The 26,942-nt window shown below is 35.6% G+C and overlaps 1 protein-coding gene across 4 annotated transcripts in view; it reads left to right on the plus strand.

Moving 5' to 3' along the window:
* The window catches only part of ARHGAP28 (Rho GTPase activating protein 28), a 186,402-nt gene that overhangs the window by 53,605 nt on the left and 105,855 nt on the right, over positions 1-26,942 (plus strand). The window contains exon 1 of one of the 4 annotated variants that reach the window (XM_074201157.1): positions 21,767-24,036. The exons of 2 other annotated variants lie outside the window; for them this stretch is intronic. Coding sequence is in view for 1 of the 2 variants with exons in the window: in XM_074201156.1 (XP_074057257.1) it covers positions 24,845-24,903 (59 nt within the window). In the remaining variant the exon portion in view is untranslated. Of the gene's footprint in view, positions 1-21,766; positions 24,037-24,617; positions 24,904-26,942 lie in introns of those variants that run through there. One more of the 4 variants, XM_074201156.1, reaches the window with a different exon arrangement.

The raw sequence follows: 26,942 nt of genomic DNA on the forward strand, positions 1-26,942 counted from the left end.
TCCTTCTTTCCCCCCATGTACCTTCTTAGTTTCTTCCATTTTCCTTCCTTCCTTCCTTCCTTCTCCTTCCTCTTTTTCTTCCTGTTTCTTTCACTCTTTCTTTCTTCCTTTTTTCTTCCTTCTTTCCTTTTTTTAATTTCACAGATATGGAAACTGAGACCCAGGCAGTTTAAGTAATTTGCCCAAGCTCACTCAGATAATAAATAAACACCAGAGGGTGATATTTAAACATAAAACTTATCTCTAGTATGCTCTCCTTGTTGCTAAAATTGGGTTATTAAAGTTTAACACAGGATCTTAAATTTTTGAGTTATCCTTCCACTATCAACTTCATAGCCTACTTCCATGCTCCATATCATTCAACATGCACAGTTAAAAAGAGATCTTTAGATGGAAGGTGCTACTTTCTACTTTGACATAAATTTTCTAAAATGTCTGTACCAGTCTCCCCATACCCCACTTCCCTTATTTCCTTCTTTCCATCTTCCCATCTTCCTAAAGTGAAGTGGGCCACTGAGGACAATAGGCACCAGAAAAGGGTGAGTATCCAGTATTCTTAGCCACTTGTTTTGTTGTCCTTTAAAACTAAAATAAAGGATTTTGCAAAACAACAAAGAACCAATCAACTTGACTACTTGACAACTAGCTCAACTTGAAGTAGGACTATCTCCTTTACTAGGCTCTTCAAAACTAGCTCTTTGGAAGAAAATAAATAACCTGTATATATTAACTTGACCCTTCAGTGAAGACTTAACTCAATGTTTTCTTGCTGCCTTTTCTCTGACTAGGCCTTAGTTCTCAACTTTTGACTTTGATTCTTCTTTTTCTAAACATTATGACATTAACATCCTGTTAAAAAAAAAGATTTTCCCTCTAAGCTTATCCCACAACTGAGAAAGATGTAGTTTTTGTGAAAGGGGGCAGCATTTTATTAATATTAATAATCCATATTCTACATAATTATACATTTCATAAATATAATTATATTAATATTCAAAGTTGTTTTCTTTCCTTATATTTCTCATTGTAGCTGCATATAATTTTTATAGATATAGTTACCTTTGGAATCATAACTGAGAGATGAAGTTAGATTTGTGGCAGATATGATGCAATTTAAGCATAAGCTAAAAAACGAAGTGAAAAATCAGCAATCTAAAAAAAATGAAGAGTATTTATTTTAGGCAACTAGGTGGTACAGTGCTAGACCTGGAATCAGGAAGATTCATCTTCATGAGTTCAAATCTAGCTCAGACACTTACTAGCTGTGGGACCCTGGGTAGGTCACTTAACCCTTGCCTAAACTAGAGAAAGAAATGGCAAAACAAACCAGTATCTTTGCCAAGAAAACTGCATTCACAGTTGGTCTACAGAGTCAGGAAGAGTTAGATACAATTGAATAATTACTAACTACTACATCTACTGGACTATATTTTAAGAATGCTGAGACAAATTGGGAAATTAACTATTTAGATTTTTCAGAAGATTAGAACTCCCTTACTTTTAAAACTTCTGCAGAAATGTTTATCTCTTCTGCCATAAATTGATACAGTTTTCAAAAATATAGTTAAAATAGAAGTACTCAGTCTTCAGAACTGGTTGTGACCAAGAGTGGCCTTTGTTTATGAGTGGCTTCCTGTTCTCCACACACACATTGATGGAAGTGAGTTTTCTTAATTCTGTTTCTGTAGGTACAACAACAAAAGTAAAAATTTGCTCTTGGTGGGTTTATGGCTCTCCAATCTACCTTTTTTAAATGAGATGTATTATTTGTTTCCTATCTGGAGTCGCCTTAGCCATGGTCAAATTAAAAAAAAATAACACAATTTAGAGATTGAGCCTTGAACCCTAAAAGCTGCTCTATTTTTAAAATGTTGGTAATTCACAAAGGGTTGTGGAATATTTTATATATATATATATATACATATATATATATATATATATATATATATATATATATATATATATGTGTTTGTGTGTGTGTGTGTGTGTGTGTGTGTGTGTGTGTGTAGGAATCAACCCCCCAAATTGGTGCATGACAGGAAATAAATCATATCATGAAAAGGAAAGGGGGGAGGGAAGCCCAGCTAGCAGTGGTACAATTTTTAAAAATGTGAGCACAGTCACAGATTCCCATCTTCCCATCTTGATGAAGCTAATGTATAAGAAAATAGCAAATTAACTCCTTAGCTCATCAAGACCATCTGCAGTATTTCCTCCTTTGTAAAATGACCTAACCTGGGTAATCAGGCTTTAGGAGCTGATTAGGGACTGTTGTTGGTAAAGGTCAAGGTCAAGAGAGCATTAGCCCAAATCCTAGCTCTAGGTGGGGATCCTCTTTGCAAAAAGAGATTCATTAAAATGCCTCACTGGGTCCATGAAGGTTATAACTTCTTACCCTAGAATGGGTATAGATGGAATTGGTAATAGGTAATTTAATTAGTTTCCTCAGAGAATTTTAGGGTAAAAAAATAAAAAGAGATTCTGGTGTTGACTTGATTTTTAGAACTGGTCCCCTAAATGGGGTGAGGGAGAGGAGGTATATTCAAGAATAACTTTTGCCCTTTAACTGACCTATATTCTAAAACACACCAAGTAATATAATATAACTTCAGGAAAGAGATAATTTTTTTTCTGTTATTCAGTACTTTCCCTGAAAGTCCAGTTGTGAAACCTAATGTAGGGAGGTGACCCTGTTTTCTTTAAGGGTCATGTGGAATGCCAGTGGAGGTCAAACTGGTGTCATTTTACCAAGATGGGAAGAATTCTAAAATGGACCTTTATCTCTGGTGTTAATTTGGAGGTCATTTTGGATATCTTTGAAATATTTAAGCATTAAAGAATAATGGATATTTAATATTTATAATCCCTATCACTATGGAGAGAGGAGGCACTGCTGCCTTCAGCTCCAACACATCTGCCCCATTTCTAGTTTCAACCCTTCACAGAAATTTCAATCTGTAGCCATCTCAGTCATTATTGCCATCTGCCTTGAGCTCCCTTTAACTTATCTATTCCCTACCCTAACAGCCATCTTAGCTTGTCCTTTACTTCTTTGTATTCTTTTTTTTGGCTAGGCAATGGGGTTAAGTGACTTGCCCAAGGTTATACAGGTAGGTAATTATTATATATCTGAGGTCTAATTTGAACTCAGGTCCTTCTGACTCCAGGGCTGGTGATCTATCCATTGTGCCACCTAGTTACCCCCTTCTTCTCTGCATCCTTAGAAAATAAGGTGATACCATCCTTCCCTCTATCATTCTCCCACCTGGTTAGATAGAGGCCAGTGCTGTTAAGAAAATAAGAGTGTCTTCCACTGAGGACAGAGGCACAGCTGCCTTTCTTAGACTCAGATTCTGATTGTGGGAGTAATACTGTTGGATGCCACTACCTGGATGTCCCACCAGCATCTTACTCAATATGTCTTTTATTTTTGTTGAGTTATTTCAGTCATATCTGACTTTTCCTGACCCCATTTGAGATTTTCTTTGCAGAGATACTGGAGTAGTTTGCTGTTTCCTTTTCCAACTCATTTTACAGAGGAGGAAACTGAGACAAACAGGGTGAAGTGACTTGCTCAGGGTCATACAATTAGTATATGTCTGAGGTCACTTTTGAACTCAAGTCCTTCTGAGTACAGGGCTGGAGTTTTATCAAAACATTGTGTCACCTAGCTTCCCTTCAATATGACTAAGGCCAAAATCATCATAATATCTCTCTAAGTTCATTCTTTGCTCAAATTTGCTTATTTCTTTGAAGGACCTGCCTTTCTCCTAATCACCTAGAAATAACCTTAAGGTTATCTTTGATTTTTGGAACATAATAGGTGCTTAATAAATATTTATTGATTGATTCTTACTTCTTTCTGTATCTAACCCATTCTTATAAGTCCCTGAAATCCATCCCTTTTTCTCCTCCACTCTTTGAGGTCAGACTCTTAGAACCTCTGAATTAGACTATCAATATAGCCTCCAAATTGACTTCCTTGCTTCCTGACTCTCTTGTGCAATTCATTCTTCACACAGCTACCAAAATAATATTCCTGTGCCATTGCCTTGGAAGTATACTGATGTTTGTTCTTCATCCTTGAAGAAGACTATAACATCATGTGACAAGCACATGAATTGAATGAGTGAGGGGCTGTGCTGTCACCAGCTCCACATTCTCCTCCAGAGCCAGCTGAGTCCAGTGGCCAGATATGAATCAGGATGACTGGAGATGACTCTGGATGGGAGGCAATCAGGGTGAAGTGATTTACCCAAGGTCACAGGTTTCAAGTGTCTGAAGCTGGATTTGAACTCCTGTCCTCCTGACTCCAAGACCAGTGTGACACTTGAAAGTATGAAATACAAATGAATTACATTAAGACCTTCTATAATCTGAACCTGCCCTGCCTTATTTCACTATACTCTGCTTTCCATACTCAGCTGTCCAGGCTATTAAATATTGTCTGACCTTTACATTTAATCTTTTAGCCTTCACATATTTGAACAGGTCTTTCCCCAAGTCTGGCATATACCCCCTCCTCATCTCCACCTTTCAGAATGCTTATTTTCTTTTGTGACTCAGATATACTTCTCAGGTACCACTTCTACAGGGAAACCCTTCCCCAATAGCTACACAAGAGTACTCTCCCCTCCCTCAGATTTCTCTAGAGTACTTTGTCTGACCTCTCACTTGCTCCCCATACTCTTTATGTATACAAGGTAGTAGCTGGGTGTTATAGTGGATAGAGCACCAGTCCTGGAGTCAAAAGGAACTGAGTTCAAATATGACCTCAGACACTTGATCTTTACTAGCTGTGTGACCTTGGGCAAGTCACTTTACCCTGATTGCCTCTCATCCAAGGCTATCTCTAGACATCCTGATTCTTTACTGGTCACTGGACCCAGATGCCTCTGGAGGAGAAAGTGAGGCTGGCGACTTGGTATAGCAGCTCCTCATCTAAATCCAATTCTCTTGCATGTCATGAAATCACCTCCCTGATGCCATAACAACAATGACCTTGTACATAGTTTCCTGTACATTTTGTGTAGAATATAAGTTTCTTGAGGGCAGGGGCTAATTCCTTTTTGTTTCTGGGCTCCTACTGCCTAGAATTCTGTAAAGTGTTTTACACTCAATAAGTATTTAATAAATAATATAAATAATCCTTGACATCAATGCAACACTTTAAGCAAAGTATATTATCTCATTTGATACAACAATACTGGGAAACCTATGCAAAACCTTTGCTCATGGATTTGAATACTTAAACATCAAAGTTATAAGTGCTTCACACCCCCCCTTTCGTTTTTTTTAGGTTTTTTTTTTTGCAAGGCAAATGGGGTTAAGTGGCTTGCCCAAGGACACACAGCTAGGTAATTATTAAGTGTCTGAGACCAGATTTGAACCCAGGTACTCCTGACTCTAAGGCCGGTGCTTTATCCACTATGCCACCTAGCTGGCCCACCTTTCCCCCACTTTCAAAGAAAATACTTTCCCCCTGCCCCCCTACTTGGGCTTCTTGATAAGAAAAGAAACCTGTCCCACAGATGAAATGTAAAGTTCAAGTTTTACTGAATCAAAAAAAAAAATTCACCAGGAAACTATGAGACATGTTTAAGGAAAAAATCCATAGAAAACAGGAAGTCAATTTAAATGTATACTGTGTGCAACTGTGTAATGTTGAAGTTGAAAACATGGCTTCTTCAAGAAGCATTTGTTCCATCAAACTAGATAAAATTTCCTGAAATTTCCTATTTTTCTAGTGAAACTGCTGGTTGTTTTTACAATTTAGCAAAAAGCATTTGAAAAAAATCAATTTAACTTCCAATTAGGTGACTCACTAGATAATATGACTTAGATTCAAATCTAACCTCAATTACTAGCTTTGTGACTTTTAACCACTTGGTGCATCGGCTTTCTCATGCAAAATGGGGATAGGAATGACATCTATAGAATTGTAGGGATAAAATGAAATAGCATGTATAAAACACTTTGCAAACTTTAAAGCTTCTTATAAATGCTCATTATTATTATTGTTGTTAATAAATTTACAACTAGGTTTGAGATAAAACATGAAGGATTAAGGAAAGAAAAGGATTACTTTTTATAACATGCTAAAAGTAGTACTAATTTTGTGTTTAAAATCGAAATTCATTCCTATCTACTTCTTTACCCATCCTTCTATTCACCTGTCCATCTATCCATCTGTTCATCTGTCTATCCATCAACAGCCTTCTATTGATGCAAACTTGTTTTGATTACTAGAAGTATATAGTGAGTTTCATGCTGTTCAAATCACTTTTTTTAAGCTAATGAAAATATTTTTCCCTTTAAAACCTTTTTTCACCATTATTTTATTTTTTAAACTCTAATTCTTATAAAGGGATTTGTAACAGTTTGGATAGATGATTCCATTTTTTCAAAAGAAGATAAATCACTGAAATAAGCCTCCTTTCTCCCAAGCTCCAAAAGGATTAATTTAAGTTAAAATCTTCTGTACATGTAGATAAATATGACATTTATTCTTTTGTAAGATCCTTTGGATGTCAAGAGAAACATAATTACAAGAATGATTTCAGAAAGGTAAACTAGAGAAAAACCCATGCTTTAGGTACAAGTTTTTAATGAAATATTGTATAAGCCCCTTAAGGGCAGTGATGGACTGTCCTTGGTTTTGTCTTCATATCTCCAGTACAAGGCCCTGCCACAGAGAAGACATTTAGGAAATATTCATTAAATTGTACCCTGACAAACAACATATGCTTTGCTCCATGCATCCTGATCTAGCAGGGAAACCTTTCTTGTGCCAGAAAAGAGAAATATATAATTTCTGGCCAAATAAGTGTTAGAAAGCAATGGCCATTACCATTCTAGATTGGTGCTCTTTGGTCCTCACATTTTAAGCATTTTTGTCAGCATGGAATTAAGGGGAGGAGAAAAATGAATGGTAGGTGAATAATATGCTTTTAACGCTGCCTGCCCTTGCACTCTGCTCTAACATTGTTTCTAATACTTGAGCTACAATTTGACTGAAGGTGATAAAAATCCTTGAAAATAGAATATATGTACAATTCACCCCATTTGTTTGCTTATGGAAAGCTTTTAGGACACTTATGAGAAGTGGATAGACATTTCCATCATTTGAAAATATTTTGAAATAAATGTTAATGAAAATGCATATATGCTCTAGGATATCCCAAGTTTGAATACTTTCCTACAAATTCAGTTTAAACTGCCTTACAATGACATTCTTACCCCCCAGAACTTCACAATTCAACTGAACATGTCAAGGATAAAATTTGAAGGCAGAAATGATGTTGACCTTGAAAAATGCAGAAGTATGTACATACTTGAAGAAAATTATGAATAATTATTTGCAGCATAAGAAGCAACAGAGCTGGTCTTAGAGTCAAGAAAATCTGGATTTAATTCCTGCTTCTGACATATACTATTTGGGTGGTCTTGAGTAAGTCCCTTAACTTCTCAATGTCCCCAGCAATTTTCATTAGACTCCAGGTTTGGGATGAGTTACTGCTCTGCCTTAGTATAGTGAATTGTTATGCAACGAAATCACAGGTGCAGAGCTCACGTCACCAAGGGGGAAAAACCCGCAACAAACCAATCAAATATTTCTAATAATAAAACTTTAATAATACTATAAAATTTTTTATGTAATTTTTAAAATTTTCAGTTCTAAATTCTTTCTTTCCCTCCCCACCCATTGAGAAAGCAAGAAATATGATATTCATTATACATATGAAGCCATATAAAACACATTTCCACTTCAGCCATGTTGCCAATAGGAAAAAAAAAAACTAGAAAAATGAATTTCTCTCTTTAGAGACAGATAGCATTTTTCTTCATGACTCCTTTGGAATTGTCTAGGATCTTTATATTGGTTAGAATGGCTAAGTCTTTCACAGTTGATCATTTTTATGATATTTCTTTTATTGTATACAATCTCTTGGTTCTGCTTTCTTCACTTTGTAATAGCTCCTGTAAGATTTCCCAGGTTTTTGTGAAACCATCCTACTTGTCATTTTTTTAATAGCACAATAGTATTCCATCATAATAAAAAAAATCACAACTTTTTCAGTGATTTCCCAATTGTTGAGAATCTTCTCAATTTCCAATTCTTTGCCACCACAAAAAAGAACTGCTATAAATATTTTTATACTTATAGTTACGTCCTCTTCTTTAATTTTTGATTTCTTTGGGACAGAGACCTAGTTGTGTTATTACTGATCAAAGGGTGTATGTGGTTTGATAGCCAGTTGGACATAGTTCCAAATTATTCTCCAAAATGGTTAGACAGGTCATAACTCCATCAACAATATCTTAATGTCCCTATTTTCCCAATCCCCTCCAGCCTAGAATTTACCATTTTTTCTTTTCTATAGTGTATATATATATATATATATATATATATATATATGTATATATATATATATTTCTATAATATATAATTTTATAGTTATGAGGTGGTCTCTCAGAGTTATTTTTATTTGGGGTTCTCTAATCAATAGTGACTATTGATAGATTTGATTTCTTCTGAAAATTCTCTCCTATCCTTTGACCATATATCAATTAGACATTGTCAATTTCAAAGAATTTATCTAAATATTAGATTTATAAAATTCACATTGAAGTTTGCTTGTACATTTCTGTTTTATATTTCCTTATTCTGTATTTGTTTTGGTTCAATTTTTGCTACATTGACACCTGGGTACAAGTAAGTATTGTTTCATTATTTAAACAATATCTCTAGACCAAGTCTAGCATGTAATAATTATATAATTGATTGAATAGCATTGTTTATTTCCATTATTTCCACACAAATGAGAAGGAGGGATAATCACAACTTCCCTTCTCATGCTGATGGAAAGGAAGATTTCTAGACTATGCTCTATGCAAGAATTAGTATATGTATGGACAGATACATAGTAATCATTTTCATTATAATAAAAAGTTTTTGTATAGATGATAGCATATAACTGATCAAAATTTTGATTATCTATGTACATATTGGTGTATAAATATATTAGTATAAAAATTACTTAGTTTAAATAAAAATAGAATGTTTTGTATAAATGATAGCTCATCACTGATCTAAGTTTTGCTTAGATAAAGTAAAAATAAAGCCATTTTTGTATTATATATCATGATACACACACAATACTTTTTTGGGGAGGAAAAGTTCATTTCTATGTCAGGTCTATTTTGACATGAGCAGAAGCTGTACTTTTTTCCTTGAGTACATTTAGGTGTATTGACAGAATTCAGATTTCAATTTCAAGTCCAACTGTTGATGACTTTTAATAAATTGATTAATAATATTTTAGTATTGCCTGTAGACAACCAATAAGAAAGAATGTGAGAAGCAATACAGTAGAAAATGAGCACTGGTGACCTAAGTAGCACATATTAAATGCCTACTATATACTAGACACTATGTTAAGCATTGAGCACTCTGTTAAGCACTGACCTGAAATTAAGAAAATTTCTTTCTTAAAATACCATCTCCAACTCTTATTAGGTATATTATCAATGACAAGTCACATAACCTTTGTTAGTCTCAGGTTTTTTACATCTGTAAAATGGGGTTAATAATATTTTATATTACTATATAGTATAACCATATTACTATAGCTCGTAGTATTATTAGTGGTTCACAGGTCAGTTCATTATCCCAAATGGGATAATGAATGGAAAATCATCATTACTTTTAACCTACTCATGAAATTATCCAAAACAGATCCTGCAGTATCTGAGTTTGTCTTTTAAGACTTCTATTTATATGCTTGAACAAGTCTGACCCTGCTTATCTTGGGAAACTTAATAGTCCTAACTTGCCAAGGTGCTATAAATAGACATAGCATCCTTTTCTTTTTCCAAGACTTAGAATCAGTTAGCAATTTACTTCTGAGAGCCAAATTGATTCTTTTTCCCTTTTTTTTCCTTTTGTGCTTACAAGAACCCTGAGTTATCCTCTGGATAGGTCCATCCCTCTGTTTCCATATAACACTTTTCAATGTTTTGTTTCTCTCTCATTTGAAAATGCCATTTTATAGAACTTGAGAGGACATTACCAAACAGATTTTCCTTTGACAAGTTGGTGTGCTTCTGAGAAGTTTACAAATCAATTCTTTTGTTAATTGCTTATACTGTATTTTTGTTCTTTCCTGTGACAGATGTATCAGAAGATGAAGCTAGATGTAAAAATATGCACAGAACTTATAGGTAACTAGGTGGTTCAGTAGATTAAAAAGTCTTGGTACAACTGAAAAGTCATTAAGGTAATTAAATCACACAATTAGAGCTCTAAGAAGCAGATTATCTTATTTATCATTCTGAAAGCCAGAGGAACTGAAAAACACCAGTAAAATGTTCATCCTTGATCATATCTTAGTCCTGAATTTCTTTGTATCAGTCACATTCATAGGGCATAGTTGGTAAAGCCATGAACCTAGAATCAGGAAGGCTTGTATTAATTTCCTGTCTCAAGCCCGTCCTAACTGAGCAACCTTGGTCAAGTTGCTGGACCTCTGTCTGCCTTAGTTCTTCATCTGTAAATGGAGAAGATCATGGCACCCACTGCTGAGGGTTGTTATGAGAATCCCATTTGATAATATGTAAAGAACTTTACATATCCTTAAAATGCTGTGGAAATTCATACTATTATTATTATTGGGGCAGTTTGGTGGCACAGTGGATAGACTTATCTTCCTGAGTTCAAATTTTACTTCTGATACTAGCTGTGTGACCCTGGACAAGTCACTTAACAATTTGTCTCAGTTTCTTCATCTGTAAAATGAGTTGGAGAAGGAAATGGCAAACTACTCTAGTATCTTTGCCAAGAAAACCCAAAAAAGGTCATGGAGAGTCAGACAGGACTGAATAACTAAAATATCATTATCATCATCATCATCATCATCATCATCATCATCTGGTTGTGAAATCCTTGGAGTCTGTGGCAGGGAAGAATAATTAGCAAATAAATCCATTATCCTTTAGTTTATTGATTTCAAATCAGAGGCTGTTGTTTAATACTGTTCCCTGTCACACTGACTTTTCCATGTCAAAGTGTTAACTTGACTCTCTAGTGTGAAATGCTAGTGCATGTGAAATAGAAACATGAATTCAATCATTAGTAATCACTGGTGATTAGAAGTCATTAGTGACTCCTAATGAATGATTGGAATCAGGGAGCAAGTAAAATGGAACTACCAGAAACATAAATTCATAATCATTAAACAAATATGCTTGTTGCTTGAAGAGCTAGAGTTTAGATGTCACCAATGAATGATTGATTAAAAAAATGAGCAGTCAGAAATTGTGAATATATGATAATTAACAAATTTGCTTATTGTCTGAAGATACTAGATGCCACTCTACTACACATACACTCCACTACAGACATGCGCGTGCGCGCGCACACACACACACACACACACACACACACACACATGATCCACAAAAAACCAGAAGTCTTCTTTCTTGGGTCTGTTACATGTTACCTATGAAAGAGTTAGTAAAGTTTTACACTGTCAGATTAAATCGTTTTGAACACAGATAGTGAAATGTAGCATTAGTACAATCGTAGGTTAAACAGCAAAAAAATATGATGTGATACAATGTGCTTACTCTCTTAGTCTGTCATTACTCAGTAATCACTGTCCCTAAGTCTTCAGTACTCAAAGGGAAGTGTTCACAGCTTCCATAAACAAGAATTGGTTGCTAGTCTGGCTTTAGACCACATTTCCCTTGTGACAGTGAAATTAATTCTTGGTATGCCCAGCAGTCTCTTGGGGGCCCTTTTTTGGTGTCAAGGAAGCTACGGCCTCATTTCCAGGTTTTGTTACCCAGACTGGCTAAGATGTTGACAATTACATTACAGTGTCTAAGAAAGGAAGAAAAAAAATGCTACCTATAATTATGGAGATTAGCTAATGATGCCTTTGTCCTAATTACACAAGTACTACTGGTGAGACATGTTCCTCCTCCTTTCCCCTGCATCCCTCCTTTCCCTCCTCCTCTTCCCTAAACTTTTATTTTATCATCTCTTTGAAATTTTTCATCCTTTGTTCCCATGGAACCTTTGGAAAAATCTCAGTCTTTTTCCCCTCACAGAGGCCAAGTTACCAGGTGTAGAGCCAGTTTTCTTCCATCCGCTGATAAAGGCTTGCTATACGGAAATGTATCATGCAATTATCAATATTTAAAATGTGCTTGCTAAGAGAAGAGGAGTTTTAGGAAGAAAAATCAAGTGGTGAGCCATGGACAGCTCTTACATCTTCCAGTTTGTTTGTGCCACACTAATTATATTACTACCAAATCTACAAGCATTTATTAAAAGTTAACTATGTGTCAGACCCTTTGTTATTTTTATACTTCAAGTGTGTTTGGTGATGATGTTGCCAAAAGTTTTTTATTTCATAAAAAAAAAATGGTCATGTTTGCATAGGTAAAACCAAACTTTCCAATTAAATTAATCAAGAGGTGTTTATTAAATACTCACTGGAAAAAATGACATCTAATTTGGTAGTAGTTTTGCTCTAGAGCTGTGATTTCAGCCATTTAGGGAACTTCTGGTTTGGAAACGTCCTCTACCAATACACAGATCATCAAGCTAATGTTTTAGGGAGTTTCTTGAGGAGCCAAGAGCTCTATAAAGGGACTAAAAGCATTGAGAGCTGACTTTTAAGTTAGGAAGACTTGGATTCAAGTGCTGGCTTTATGGCCTAGACAAATGTTTCTCAGTATTCTAGGCTAGGGCTAGGGCAGGTAGATACCTATCCTTGGGTCAGGAGAACCTGAGTTCAAATCTTTCAAAGACTAACTGTGTGACCTTGGGTAGGTTACTTAAACCTGAGTGCCTCCCACCCCCCAGCCCCCCTCCCCAAAAGGAAGAGAAGGTGACAACCTGCATTAGTAGAGATAATTCCTCATTTGGGGAGTTCCATAGGATGATGAAGTTCCAATTCCTGTGCTTAAAATCAGATTACTCTGTTCTACAAATGAAGTGGTAAATCATAATAATACTTCCCCTGTCTGGATGAACTTATTTTTATATAAGATCATTAAATTTTATAACTCATAAAAGCAGATTTTAAGAAGATGCTTCTATTGTATAGACAGGAAAATCAAAGTACAATGTCATTAAGCTATTTGTCTCTAGTTAAATAGAAATCAGGAATAGAACTCTTAGTTAGCTAGAAACACTGTCTAAAAGCATGTCTATTACTAATCTTACTAATGTTAATAATACTATTACTAATAAATGCTAATATCCATTACACTTTATTTATTTACTTATTTTTGCCTATGTTTCTTTGACTCTATCATTTTCATTACATACAAGTTCTCTAACTGGCTTGTTATTTTCATTGAGTGGTGATAAAAGTTTTCTTATGGAGTTTTCTGGTAGCCTTGCTTCTGTTTTTACTTGATTTTAAATGCAATATTTAGGATAAAGGCTTTTTTAAAAATATCTCCTCTCACTTCACCATTTTCCCCAAAATCTCTATGCTTTTTTAATATGATGCTTTGCTTCATTAATTCTGAGAGTTTTCTTTTATTGTTGAGTCATTTCAGTCCTTTCTGATGCTTTATAACTCCATTTGGGATTTTCTTGGCAAAAATTCTAGAGTGCTTTGTCATTTCTTTCTCCAGCTCATTTTACAGATGAAGAAACTGAGGCAAGAGGGTTAAGTGACTTGCCCAGGGTCACACAGTTAGTATGTGTTTGAGGGTGGATTTGACCTCAGGAAGATGAGTTTTCTTGATTGTAGACCTGCTTACATTATCTGTTACCTAGCTGCCCCTAGGTATGTCAATGCATATGTGCAAAATAAATAGAGATTAGATAACCTTAGAAGAGAAGACACTAGCATCTGGGAGACCAGAAATGAAATTTGAACTAAGTCTTAAGGAAAGCCAGGGATTTCTAAGAAGAGAATCTGGAGAGCATTCCATTGGAATGGGGGAATAACAGGCATTGGAATAGGAAACAGAATTCCTTTGTGAGGATCAGCAAAAAGCTAAGACTGGATCCAGCCCAGTTTTGAATATTAGTTGAATATTTGAATTTGAAACTAATATTTGAATATTAGTTTATTTTGCTGTATATAGGGGGAAAAAATAGCCCTTCCAGGAATCTTAATTATATGCCTTGAGTTTTTTCTTGATCAATGATTTACATTAGTATCTCTTTTTTCTTTTTTCTAGCATTTTAGTTATATAAGCTCCCACATTTTTATTCCGTTCAACAGATATTTGCTAAAATCTCATCTTCTTTTGGAAGTTTGTGTCATTACTCTTCAATTGTTGACCCTAGGATGACAGCTGTGTCCCCTTTGGCCTGGTTTTAAGTGCCTCATAACCTATGATGAAGACCTGCCAGAAGTGGGCCCCTCCCCAAACGAGGCAGCCTCTGCCAATGTGAGGAGTCGCAACTGCCACCAAATTTTAGGAAGTTCATGTAACCACCAGCCCAGGGAATTTCATGCAAAAGAATGTATTTTCTTGGAAGTTTCAACATATTTTCTCCTCTTTGCAACTTCATTGAAAGAATTTAATTTCTTGCCCTGCTTAAAAAAATTGTGATTATGTCAGTAAGATTTCACTTAAGAAAATAAAGATAAAGGTTCACAACAAAGCCCATGTCACCAGACTGTTATTGTCAAAGCCTTTTGAAGAAACTGATAATATAGTTGCAAAATGCTGGAGTATGTTTTCCAAATCTCTTACTTACAAAAGTTTTCTCTCTTAGATGCTTACCACCTATTGACCTCTATTTTTGATATTTGTATATTTGTCTCTTTTCTACTAGACTGTGAACTTCTCAAGGACAGACTATATCATTCTTTCTTTTTAGGTTTTTTTTTTGCAAGGCAATGGGCTAAATGACTTGGTCAAGGCCACACAGCTAGGTAATTATTAAGTGTCTGAGGTTGAATTTGAACTCAGGTACTCCAGACTCCAGGGCCGGTGCTTTATCCACTACGCCACCTAGCCACCCCTATATCATTCATTTTTAAAAATCCTCTCTGTGTTTGGCTTAATGTATTATAAACTGTTCAATTAAAAAAAATTTTAAAAATTTTTAATTAAAAAAACTGGTTGAATTTGTCTAGTTAATCTTTACAACTATAGAATATAAATATATATTCATATATGTATATATTTGTATCAGATGATAGATTTCTGACTGAAGTGTCTATGCCTTTAAATCTATAATGGAAACATCCTTCTCTCCCTCACATCTACCCAACCTGCCATAGACAAGGTCAGTTCTTCTAACTCCTAAGGAACAGACAACCTTTCTAAGTTTTCTATTTAGGGACAGACCTCTAGTCTTTTGTCCCCTAGGAGGCAGTTGTGTTGCCACCTGTCTCCAGTTGGGCAGATCACTAGAAGGCAAATTGCTTTTTGGACACCATTCTGAGCTAGGGAACAGAACCCTAGCTATCCCTCTCCTAAAGACTTCTTGTTCACATCTTGGATACTACCTTGTTTTCTACTATTAGGAAATATATTCCTGATTGACTCTTTATAGTTTAGGTCACTAGCCATTCTCTCAACAATCTCTTTCACTTAGAGAAGATGTCTCTGAATATTCTGGCTGGATTAGTGGCTTTGAGTTTACAGAGCACCCAGTGAATAAAGGTTACTTATCTATCCAAGACTGTTCATTTTCTGGATACCCTCTCAATTTTTTTTCTTTTAGGAAACAGATTTCTGGTTTCCTGTCTATATCCTGGGGTTGTACCCCCGAATCTCCTAGCCTTTAGATTCAAAATTCATGATTGATTTCTCCTGATATTCCTCACTTAACTCATCTGAACTTTCTGGTCCAGTTTTATTGTGATTGCTAAGTATCACATGGATAGAAATCAGGCCTGGAGTCAGAAAGACATAAGTTCAAATGTGGCCTCTCATACTCAAGTAACCATTTCTGTTTTGTTCATCTCAAGTTTTCTCAATTGTAAATTCAGAATCAAAATAGCACCTAATTCAATGGACTATTGTGAGGATCAAATGAGATTTTTTTTAAGTGCTTTGTAAATGGAAGGATCAAATGAGATTTTGTAAAGTAAAATGACTGGTGCATAGTTGGTGCCTAATAAATACTTAATCTCTCCCTATTTTCACATAATGAATTTATGAACTGAAGCATATTATCAAAGACAAGAGAAAGGGATGTCACTTACAGGTTGTTATTAAGAGAAAGGCCTGTGAAAGATGGTGGGAGGCATTTTGATTTGGTTCTTTCATAACATGATTAATATGGATTTATGTTTAACATGGTGTTCATGTATAACCTATATTAATTGCTTTATGTCAGGGGAGGGGGAGGGAGAAAAATGTGAAACTGAAAGCTTGCAAAAAAAAGATTATTGAAAACTATAATTGCATATAATTGGAAAAATAAATTAATAAAATATTTAAAAAAAAGAAGAAAATGGTGGGAGTGGAGAGAGAATGAGAGTAAGTGGAGTAGAAACAGAAAGCCAGATAATACACACACACATACACACACACACACACACACACACACACAGAAAGGGTTAAGAGTTACTAGTCTGAAGAGAGAAAAAAAGAGAGACAAAAGGGCAAAAGGCATAAGAGTTTTTTTTTTAAGTAGAATTGGGAGGAGGAAAAATACTTGTTAATTGAACAAAAAGCAAAATAAAATAAAACTTACATTAAAAAAATTTTAAAGAGAAAAAATAATGAATTGCTAAGGGTTGTTACTATATATATATATGTATATATGCATATATATACATATATATATATATATATATATATATATATATATATATACACACATATATACACCATCAATTTTCCCCTAGCAATAGTCTCTTATTTGGGCACCAGGTCACTGTATGATGCTATTTCCCAACATTTTGACTCACTCTTTGTCCCTAAAAGAAACATCTAGGGAGAGGCTCAACTTAACCACTTGGTTTCACCCAAACCAATAAGTCCATGTAACTCCCAATAAACTTTCTCCTTGTCTCCTATACCTTATATAGCCCATATAACTTCTCCCTGTCTCCCAAAGACCCTAAATCAGTCTGGTCTCTCTATGAGGTCTATTTCTTTTGTCTTTGGAAAATGAGAAGCTCTAAATGCTTATAATTAATTTATTCCCCCACCCCAATTGTTTTCCAAGCAAATTAATTTTTAATGGTCATTTTTTATGTTAACATGTTATTTCTAATAAAGCTGAATTGTAGTATTAAACTAATAAGAAAACAGCAGTCTCTTCTATAAAACTTAATGGATACCAGAAAGGAAAAAAAAAATCATTGCCATTCTCTTGTGGAAATATATGTTTTACTACCCAGCAGGCTGGATACTCTGGAATGACATGTTCTATAATATTTCCTCCCTTTGGTCATGCTCTGTAAATCTTCCCCTCCTACATGACTGGTTTTATGTTTTCAGTTGTATTAAGGTTAAAGGTTTATTAAAAGAAAACATGTTTTTGCTGCTCAGTATAATAGAAATAGCACAACATGCCACATGCCTCTCGAATCAGTAATATGATGTCAACTATCTATTTGCTAATCACAGGCAATGTTCTCTCTATAAAAGGTTAGGAACCTAGTTCTCGGTTTTCTATGGGATCAAGCTACCCTATGGGAAAATGCCATTGACCATGACACCAGAGGGACATTAAGTGCATTTCATTGCAGCCAGGCACTGTAGGAGAATTGGTTCATTTTTTTACTGGGGAAAGAATGTATCAGCCAAACATTTTGTAAGGGACAAAATTATACTCTTTGCATGAGATCTCAAGGGATATTAGAAATAACTTCATGCCATTTAAAGCATATATAAATGTATATCTATATTTTTGTATGCAAATATGTCTTTACAATATACCACTTATCTATACCTCATATCTGACCATCAATACTTTGTGCATATGTATACATATACAATATTTTGTGTATATATAAATATATATGTATGTGCATATAAAATGTGTGTGTGTTTGTGTGGTGTTGTTCGATTGATTTAATCATATCTGACTCTTTTTGACTCCTTTTGGGGTTTTCTTGGCAAAGAAGTTGGAAGGATTTGCCATTTCTGGCTGCAGCTTATTTTATAGATAAGGAGACAGACAGGCTTCAATGACTTGTCCGAGGTAACACAGCTGGTAAGTGTCTGAAGCCAGATTTGAACTCTAATAGATGCCTCCTAATTCCAGTTCCAGTACTCTAACTGTGGCACCTAGTTGCCTGTATATACATATATATGTATATACATTTATATACAAATAAATGTATATATATATTTTGTTTGTATGAAATATACACATATATATATATGAATCTCTATAACTCTATTTATTTATATATATATATATATATATATATATATATATATATATATATATATATATATATATGAATGTTTCCCTCTTTAAATGTCTATATATATATAGGAATGTCTCTCTATATGAATGTCTCTATTTTTAAATGTACATATATATCAATGTCGCTCTGTATATTTATGTAAATGTCTATATAAAAATGCATAAATAAAACTGGCATAACAAGGATCACCAACCAGCTCTACTCTTAACAATTCTCAGCTCTTCTTAAGATGGTATAGAATAGAGTGCTGACATTAGAGTCAGGAAGACCTGAGGCCAATTCTAGCCTCAGACACATACTGTGTGTCCCTAAGCATGTCATTTAACTTCTCTGATTTTCAATTTCTGCAGTGAATAGAATTCTGTCCGAGAAGTCAGGAAGACCCAAGTTCAAATTCAACCTCAACTCTGGCTAAGTCATTTATTTCTGTTTGCCTCATTTTTCTCCTTTGCAAAATGGACTGGAAATGAAATGGAAAAATGACTCCAGTATCTTTACCAAGAAAGTCCCATAATGGGGTCACAATGAGTGTAATATAACTGAAAAACTATTGAGCAACAGCAACAAAAATGAGAGTAATAATGACACCTTCTTGCTGTGAGAATCAAATAAATATAGTGCTTGGTACATAGTAGATATTATATAAATGCTAGATGATAATGATGATGATGATTGATAATGATGATGAAAGTGCCGGTGGTTATCTCAGCTTGACAAAACAATACCTACTACATACAAGTCCAGGCCATACTAACTTGGTTCAGAACATAGTCTGGGGCCATGCAACCCAGAGCTTTAGGACAGTACTGTGTAGTACACTAGAAAACAGGCTACTGGATTCTTTTTTTCAGATGTCCCAACAAATGTGAGGGACTGATGGAATATATAAATCATTACTACATTAGATAAAGATACACAGGACTTGTTGGCAGAGATTTTTAAAGTATATATTAGTGGGTGAGGGGGAGTGGAGGTGATGGGTGGCCTAGGTTTTTGTCTGCACTACAGATCACCCATTCTAGTTATTTCTTTTCAATTGTACCCTTCTTCCCTGTGGGTTTATGGACACCATCCAACCAGAATGCTTTGGTGAATTCTTTTTCAGATGTCCCAACAGGTATCAGGGACTTGGGGATTTTATAAGTCCAGAATGTTAAACAAAGAAACACAAGACTAGTTGGTAAGGTTTTTTTTAAAGTCTATTTTTGGGAATGGGGGGCACTGGAGGTGATAAATGGATTAAGGTCTGCCTGCAGTCATGGATCATCCATTCTGGACATTTCTGTCTGTTTGTCCCCTTCCTTTCTGTGAGCAAGTGACATCTGGTCTGAAAGTTTCACTCTTTCACCAATCTGTGGCAGTGACCTTGGAGGACAAAGGCTCTGCCAGCAAAGCAAAAACACGAGGGAGTAGTACCAAGCTTAAAAGACTTCATATGTGGGCTTAGCAACAGACTAAATTTGCCATCAGAAGACTAACCTTGCTTAGTTTGGAGAATTTGCCTCTGGTATATTTGGGAGCCACAGAAACTTGACAAACTATCTGTTAGAAAATAAAGGAATGCGGGCGGCTAGGTGGCATAGTGGATAAAGCACCGGCCCTGGAGTCAGGAGTACCTGGGTTCAAATCTGGTCTCAGACACTTAATAATTACCTAGCTGTGTGGCCTTGGGCAAGCCACTTAACCCCGTTTGCCTTGTAAAAAAAAAAAAAACTAAAAAAAAAAAGATTAGGGGAAAAATTGTAAAAACTCAAAATAAATAAAAAGAAAAGAAAGGGGTACAACCAGTTGTTGGTGAAGGGAAAACTTGTAGGACTTGTGATGTTTAAATGGTTTATTCATTTCAGTCCCATATGGAGGCAAACTGTAAAGCAATCACCGGGGTCTAAACTACCTTAAGTCTATGAAAGCATTTTAGAATTTGAAAATGGCAAGCAGGACATAATTAAATTAATTTCAGGTCAGAAAATATTAAGTAGATGTTTTACCTAGAACACTAAGCTAGGTGTTGGCAAAAATACAAAGTTTGGATAAGATGTGGTCTTAGCTATTATGAAACTTATTGTTTAATAAGAAAGTTTGGCATCACAGAGAATAGTTTTCAATGAGGAGATAGAAAGAGCTGCCTCAGAGCCTTGCTAGCTGTGTGACTCCTGGGCAGATCACTTAACTTCAGATTGCTTCAATTTCATTATCTAAAATATTCTAAAAAATACTATGATTAGTTATATATCTCACAAGATTATTGCGAGAATAAAATGGGATAAGAAAAGTAGAGTTCTTCACAAATATGAAAATGCCAAATAAATTAGGTCATAAACTTTCAGAATGCTTAGAAAGGATTCTTTAAAGGTAGAAGAAAATAGTGTTTGATCTTGGAGTAATATTTATTTTTCCAAGAATTTAAAGCAAACATTTTAATTTTCGATTGAAATTTTGATTAAAATCAGTTCCATACTTTTTTTTCCACTATAAGAGAACAGTCAATGGATTTTTTTCCATATTATTGTTGAATAGTTCTTTTAATTTTATTAGTGATCAGCTTAAAATTATTTCTTGTATTGAAGTCATGAAGCAACATATTGTGATATTTATAATAGCCAGTATTTATACTCCATTGTTGTTTATCCTTTGTTCTTGAAGAGGATCAATGACATCATGAGACTGATATCTTGACTTGTACAGGAATTGAATTTAAGAGAGGCAGAGTTGCTCAAAGTCATCAGTCTCTCTTCCTCCAGAATTATTGAAGTCTTGTGGCAAGATAAAAGTCAAGACAACTGGTAATGACCTATGACTCACATGAAGTATTGAACGATTCTTTAAATACCTCTTTTTTATGCTCATAATAATACTGGGAGGCAGGTGCTGTTAATATATCCCCATTCTCAGGTGGGGAAACTGAGACAGAAAATGTTAAGTCACTGGTTCAGGATCATGCAGTTTAATAAGTGTTTGAGGTATGATTTGATCCTCTGTCTTCATTTTTGAGAGTTCAATCTACTTGCGACTTAGCCCCCTTATTAGACTATGAAATTCATGAGGCCTATGATCACATCTTACCCAAACTTTATATTTCTTCCAATGCCTAGCCTGCTTTTTGTTCACAAAAGCTACCGAATAAGTGTTTTCTGGACTGAAATTTATTGAATTATATCCCGCTTACATAGGTTGTTTTAGGTAACTTGAGTCCATGTGATTGATTTATAGTTTACCTTTCTTTGGAATGAGTAAATCATTCAGTATTCACAAGTACTATATATTCATCCCTTATATAGTAAATCCTGGAGCTTCCTGACTCTGGGTCCAGGATTTTCCTCAATGTGCCACTTAGCTGCTTATTTAAGTGGGGGTGGGGTGGGGGAGGGAAGTCTGACTATAAAATCAGAACTTGCCAAGTTCAGAAAAGTTAAGGTAAACAATGGACATTGTCATGATGTTTTTCTGCTTATTTAGTTTTCATAATGGTAAATTAAAGGGGATATTTCTTAAACCTCTATCATCTGCTTTTTTTGGGGGGAGCAAGGTAATGGGGTTAAATGGCTCAAGGCCACACAGCTAGATAATTATTAAGTGTCTGAGGCCGGATTTGAACTCAGCTACTCCTGACTCTTAGTGCCAGTGCTCTATCCATTGTGCCACGGAGCCACCCTTATCATCATCTGCCTCTAATGAACAACTTTTTTTTGTTGCACAAAGAATTTCTGGTGGGGCCCATAGCTATAGAACTTTTTAATTCAATAATTAAATGAAAATTAAATAAAAATTTTTCCCAGTCTTACTGAACTTTAAGGGCTTCATTCATAACTACACCTTTCAGGTTTTTGAGTATACAGATGTTTCATCAAGATTTTTTATGCAGGAAATTAGGGAAAAAATGTAGTGAGGAACTATCTCAAACCCAAGGTCAAGATGGAGGTAGTTCAAATTAATTCCTTCCTTCCTTTTGTTTGACCTGATCATTTAAGCTTCAGAATGACCTCCAGGGGCCTAGGTCTAGAGGTTTATGGGTAAAATATGAAAAGAAATGGGGTGGTTTAGATCTTTTTCAGGAGGATGAGAACCCACTTTCCCACCCTCATCTAAATATGTATGGATCATTCAAAGGCTCTGAAAATTGGTGCTCCCCCTCTCCCTTTCCTTTCTGAGCAATTTTCTACTATGGACAATTGTTCATTTAGGTCACATTCTTCCTTTATATGTAGTAGAATAATGAACAATCATGAAAAAGTATGGATGTTTAACCTTTGGTGAACTAAGCTGAATTTAAGTTTGAATGAAGAGGTAGAGTATACAATTTGGATATGGTAATGTCCAATACAAGAGCTTGGATCATATGTACCACTGGGAACCTGTGGTCATTCATATTTCATATCTATGTGTTTTTTTTTTAACAAAATCAGTATGTATATTTTAAAATCAAAGTTCATTGCCACCCATCTGGAACTCTAAAGGGAGTTTGTATTTCTAACAAAAAAGCTAGAGGTACAAGCTGCAGTACTTTGGTGGCTCAAGCTAATCCCCTCCCCCCCCCCCCAGCCAATCAATTCACATTAAGTCTTGCTTATAAAACCCCTGCCACAGAAAGGATTTGTTTGTACTTTAATCATCTGATTGGACTGTTTGAACAGGGTGATCTAACAAAACATAAAGTTGTTTATAGGCTTTGTTATTTTTGTGTAAATGCTCTCATGTGTTTCCAAAAATGGTATCATGTCCTGATATTTCTTTGCATCTTACCTTAGAAATATCTCTTGTTGAAATAAAGGCCCCTCATTTATGTATACATTCCTTCATCCCTGCAAATGTTTCCATTCACTCCATTCATTCACTTCATTTATTCAACCTCTGTTTACAAAAAGTTCACTTAATGAAGTATGATACTGTGTCAGGCCTATCATTTTATAGTTCTTTTCTTTGCATATTTCAGGTTCAAGTTCTAGGACAGATGAAACTTTTTGATTACATAACACATTCAGAGTTGTTGTTTCTTTTTGCAAGGCAATGGGGTTAAGTGGCTTGCCCAAGGCCACACAGCTAGGTAATTATTAAGTGTCTGAGACCAGATTTGAACCCAGGTACTCCTGACTCCAGGGCTGGTGCTTTATCCACTAAGCCACCTAGCTGCCTCCAGAGTTTTTTTTAATGCTTTTTTTTTTAAAAACTGCTTTTCATAGATCCTCATACCTCCTTTATGGGAAGGTTTTTTTCCCCTCCTTTTCCCTACATTGCAGGAGTTTTCATAAGTTCTAGGCTACTAGAAACTTATTGGGTATTTCATTTTCTTCTTAGGAAATGGATGAAAGGTTGTAAGTCCCAAAACAAACAGGAAAGTTACTGTAGCAAGTCATTTGTTTGCCCCCCCCCCCTCCCCAGCACTACCTCTTTAAATTGCTGTTCAGCTGTGTGAACGAGTTTTCCATTTAGACCAGAAACCCCATGGCTCTTTGTTCCTTTGGCCCAGTCTGGCTGGAGGCACCAAGTGTTATCCTATCTAGGAGTGTTTAGATAGTTTTCAGAATGTACAGGTTGGGGAATGTGAGTTGGAAGATGACCTCTTGCCACCAGGGCCATGGGGGAAACTTGGTTGTAAAGATGATTTGCCCTTCTCCCTTAAGGATATAATCGGTGGGACTTTTAAACTGCTTACTACAAGGTAAGACACAGATTTTATTAAACCAAGAAATTCCAATTTTGTTCTGAGGTCTGCTTCTCTCTTTCTCTTCAGAGACATATGGAAGGAAGGGAGTAAATACTGGAGAACACTGGGGTTTTGGAATTTTTCTTTAGTTTTATACTAGAAAGATGGCACTGTTTTGTAGGTAATTAAAAGGTGGAAGATGTTCTGCTCCGAGGTTTTGCAAAGAAAAATTCAATCTTACTGAAGGAGAAATAGGCAACTCAATTTTCAAAGTGTCTAATAGCTGTAGGTAAGTCAGGTGTATTTTCTATTGCTTTAGTAAGAATGGCAAGGACAACATAATATGAAAGTTAAGCATGGATATCTGCTTCCTTTTTTTTTAACAGGAGTCACTAAAATGAACACTTTTTCTAAATATTAAGAAACAAATTATTTCCCAATTAGATTATGCCTTTGAGCCACTGAATGTTGTCCAGGAAAGTGATATGGGTGTGGGAACAGACCCTAAATTTAATCTGGAAATAATCAAAAAAGTTCAGTTAAATAAAAATAGTTAATGAAAGGCTAAAGGGGGGGGGGGGAGAGGGAGGGGATGACTCTACTTCCTGTCATAGTGTAGAAGCATTCCAGGCTATGTAAACCAATCCTTCCAGGTAATCATTTACCTACTTTTTCTAAACCTCCACTGAGAGTGATTCTTAGCTTAAGTTATCTATTCCAAGCACTAAGGAACTGGACCAGCAGCTCAGTTTGGTGTTTAATTTAGCCATGTTAATCTTTCTTCCATGACCAAGCCCCACACTCTGCTTCCCACCAGAAGGTAATGGGGTGGAGGATACCGGGCAGGATTAGCTTGCAGTCGTCTTTGCCCGGAAGAAATAGGTAGGTGAATAAGGAAAGTGTTCTTTCTTCTTCATGCTCATAATGCCTATAGAAAATTTATTCACTTCTACCATTAGGTTGTATGTTTTAGAACCTGTTTAAGTCTTAATTCTTTACTCTCTCTTAAAGTATGGATTGCTAGACTAGAGTTTGGTACAAGAATATATTACCCCAATTCAGGTCTTATCAGTAGAAATTTATAAGCATAGTCTAGTGAATTATTCTTTATGGTTGATTTCTTCTTCGTATGTCTATTTTGGAGTTCATTTTGTTGTGCTGGAAGGCAATCATGGTACTTTAGAAAGAGGATTGTATAGATTTGAATCTGTCTTGCCTTAACTCTTATTACTCTCAGTTTCCTCATCTGTAAAATGGGGGTAATGGTACCTGAGCTCCTCCACTTAAGTTCTACTCATGTTACTTTATGGCTGGGAGGTGATCTTGGGTTTTCAAAACCTAAGAAAGTGGAAGAGGTCCAAGTATTATTTATTAAGCTGTCACTATATATCAAGACACTGGCTAAGCTCTGGGAATAAAAAAGAAAGGCACCAACATGGTCCCTTGCCTTAAAGGAGTTTGCTTTGTAGTGGAGGAAACAATAGGCAAACAACTATGGTATCTATAAGAGTTATAATGTTATTTGAAAGTAATTGCCTAGAGAAGGGGACTGGGGAAATGTCTTAAAAAGAGTTGGTTCTTAGTAGAAATCAAGGAATTCAGGGGGATGGGGGGGGAGTGATGAGGGAGAACATTCCGGGTATAGGAGTACATGTTGAGAAGATGGAGTTTCATATCAAGAATACCTGGATCATGGAGTAGAGTACCTGGGGAATAAGGTGTAAGAAGACCTGAAAAGTAGGAAGGGGCCAGTTGTTTAGGGCTTCAAATGCCAAACAGATTTCTACTTGATCTTGGAGTTAAGAGAGAATATATAACAATGGAATATTTAGAGTGAGGAGGTAATATGGTCAAGACCCTTTTGAGCAAAGCTTTTTGGGAAACTTTGAGAAGATCAGTTTGAAACTGAGTGGAAGATAGACTGGATTCAGAAGAGACTTGAGGTCAAGCAGCTGACTAGTTTAGTAGTCATTGCTTCTGCCAAACCAGACTTTGTGTATAAAGGAGTCATGAAACCAAAGATGGGTTGAGCATAGAAAGGTATGGCAATAATAGGCCTCGTTAGTCTGTGATTTAATTATTTAATTATTTGCCAGATTGCCTCATAAAGATCCTAGAATATGGCAGGAGTGATATCAAAGTAATGCTTATACTGCCTACCCATCCTGCTTGTTGTAGGGATCCATTGGAATAATGTATATAAAGTGCTTTATTTAACCCAAAACACATAAATATCATCTATTTTTTCTATACTATATATATATTACTTTCTAATAATATTTTGCTTCCCTCTTCCTTGTTTTATAGAGCCTAATGGAAGGGGAGTGGAGGAAAGTTTTTGTCTTGTTTTGAGAGGGGACTTGGGAGGAAAGAAGAGGAGAAAGACCTTGGATCTGATTTATTTGAATTTCCCTCTCTTTAATTCAGAATGGTTGAGAGTTCCTGTGAAGTTGCAGTCTTGCCCATCAGACCCTGGTGTGCCTTTTCCTTTAATCCCTTTAATGTAGAACTAGGAGTGGACTTCTGATTTTATTGATATAATGAAATCCCAGGTGAAAAAACTCTGCCAATACAGATGCACATCTACTTGGCAATTTATAATTTGAGAGACTTCCCTTGATTAATTCAACTTAAGTCAACAAACTTTTATTAAGCCCTTACTATGTTACCAGACCTGTGGGACAGTCAGTGAAAACTCTCAGAATTGGGAGATGGAGTATCCCAGGCAAGGAACTACCAGGACACCAGTGTCACTGGATCACAGAGTACAGAGAAGGGAATAAAATAAAGAAGACTGGAAAGGTAGAAAGGAATTTTGAAAATTCAAACAGGATTGTTAAAGTGATAGGTCCCTGGAGTTCATTGACTTGGGTGGGGGATGATTGGGAGTAGAACAGTGGCATTATAGTCACACCTGGGCT

This window comes from Macrotis lagotis, chromosome X, assembly GCF_037893015.1.
Source record: "Macrotis lagotis isolate mMagLag1 chromosome X, bilby.v1.9.chrom.fasta, whole genome shotgun sequence".
NCBI classification, from domain to species: Eukaryota; Metazoa; Chordata; class Mammalia; order Peramelemorphia; family Peramelidae; genus Macrotis; species Macrotis lagotis.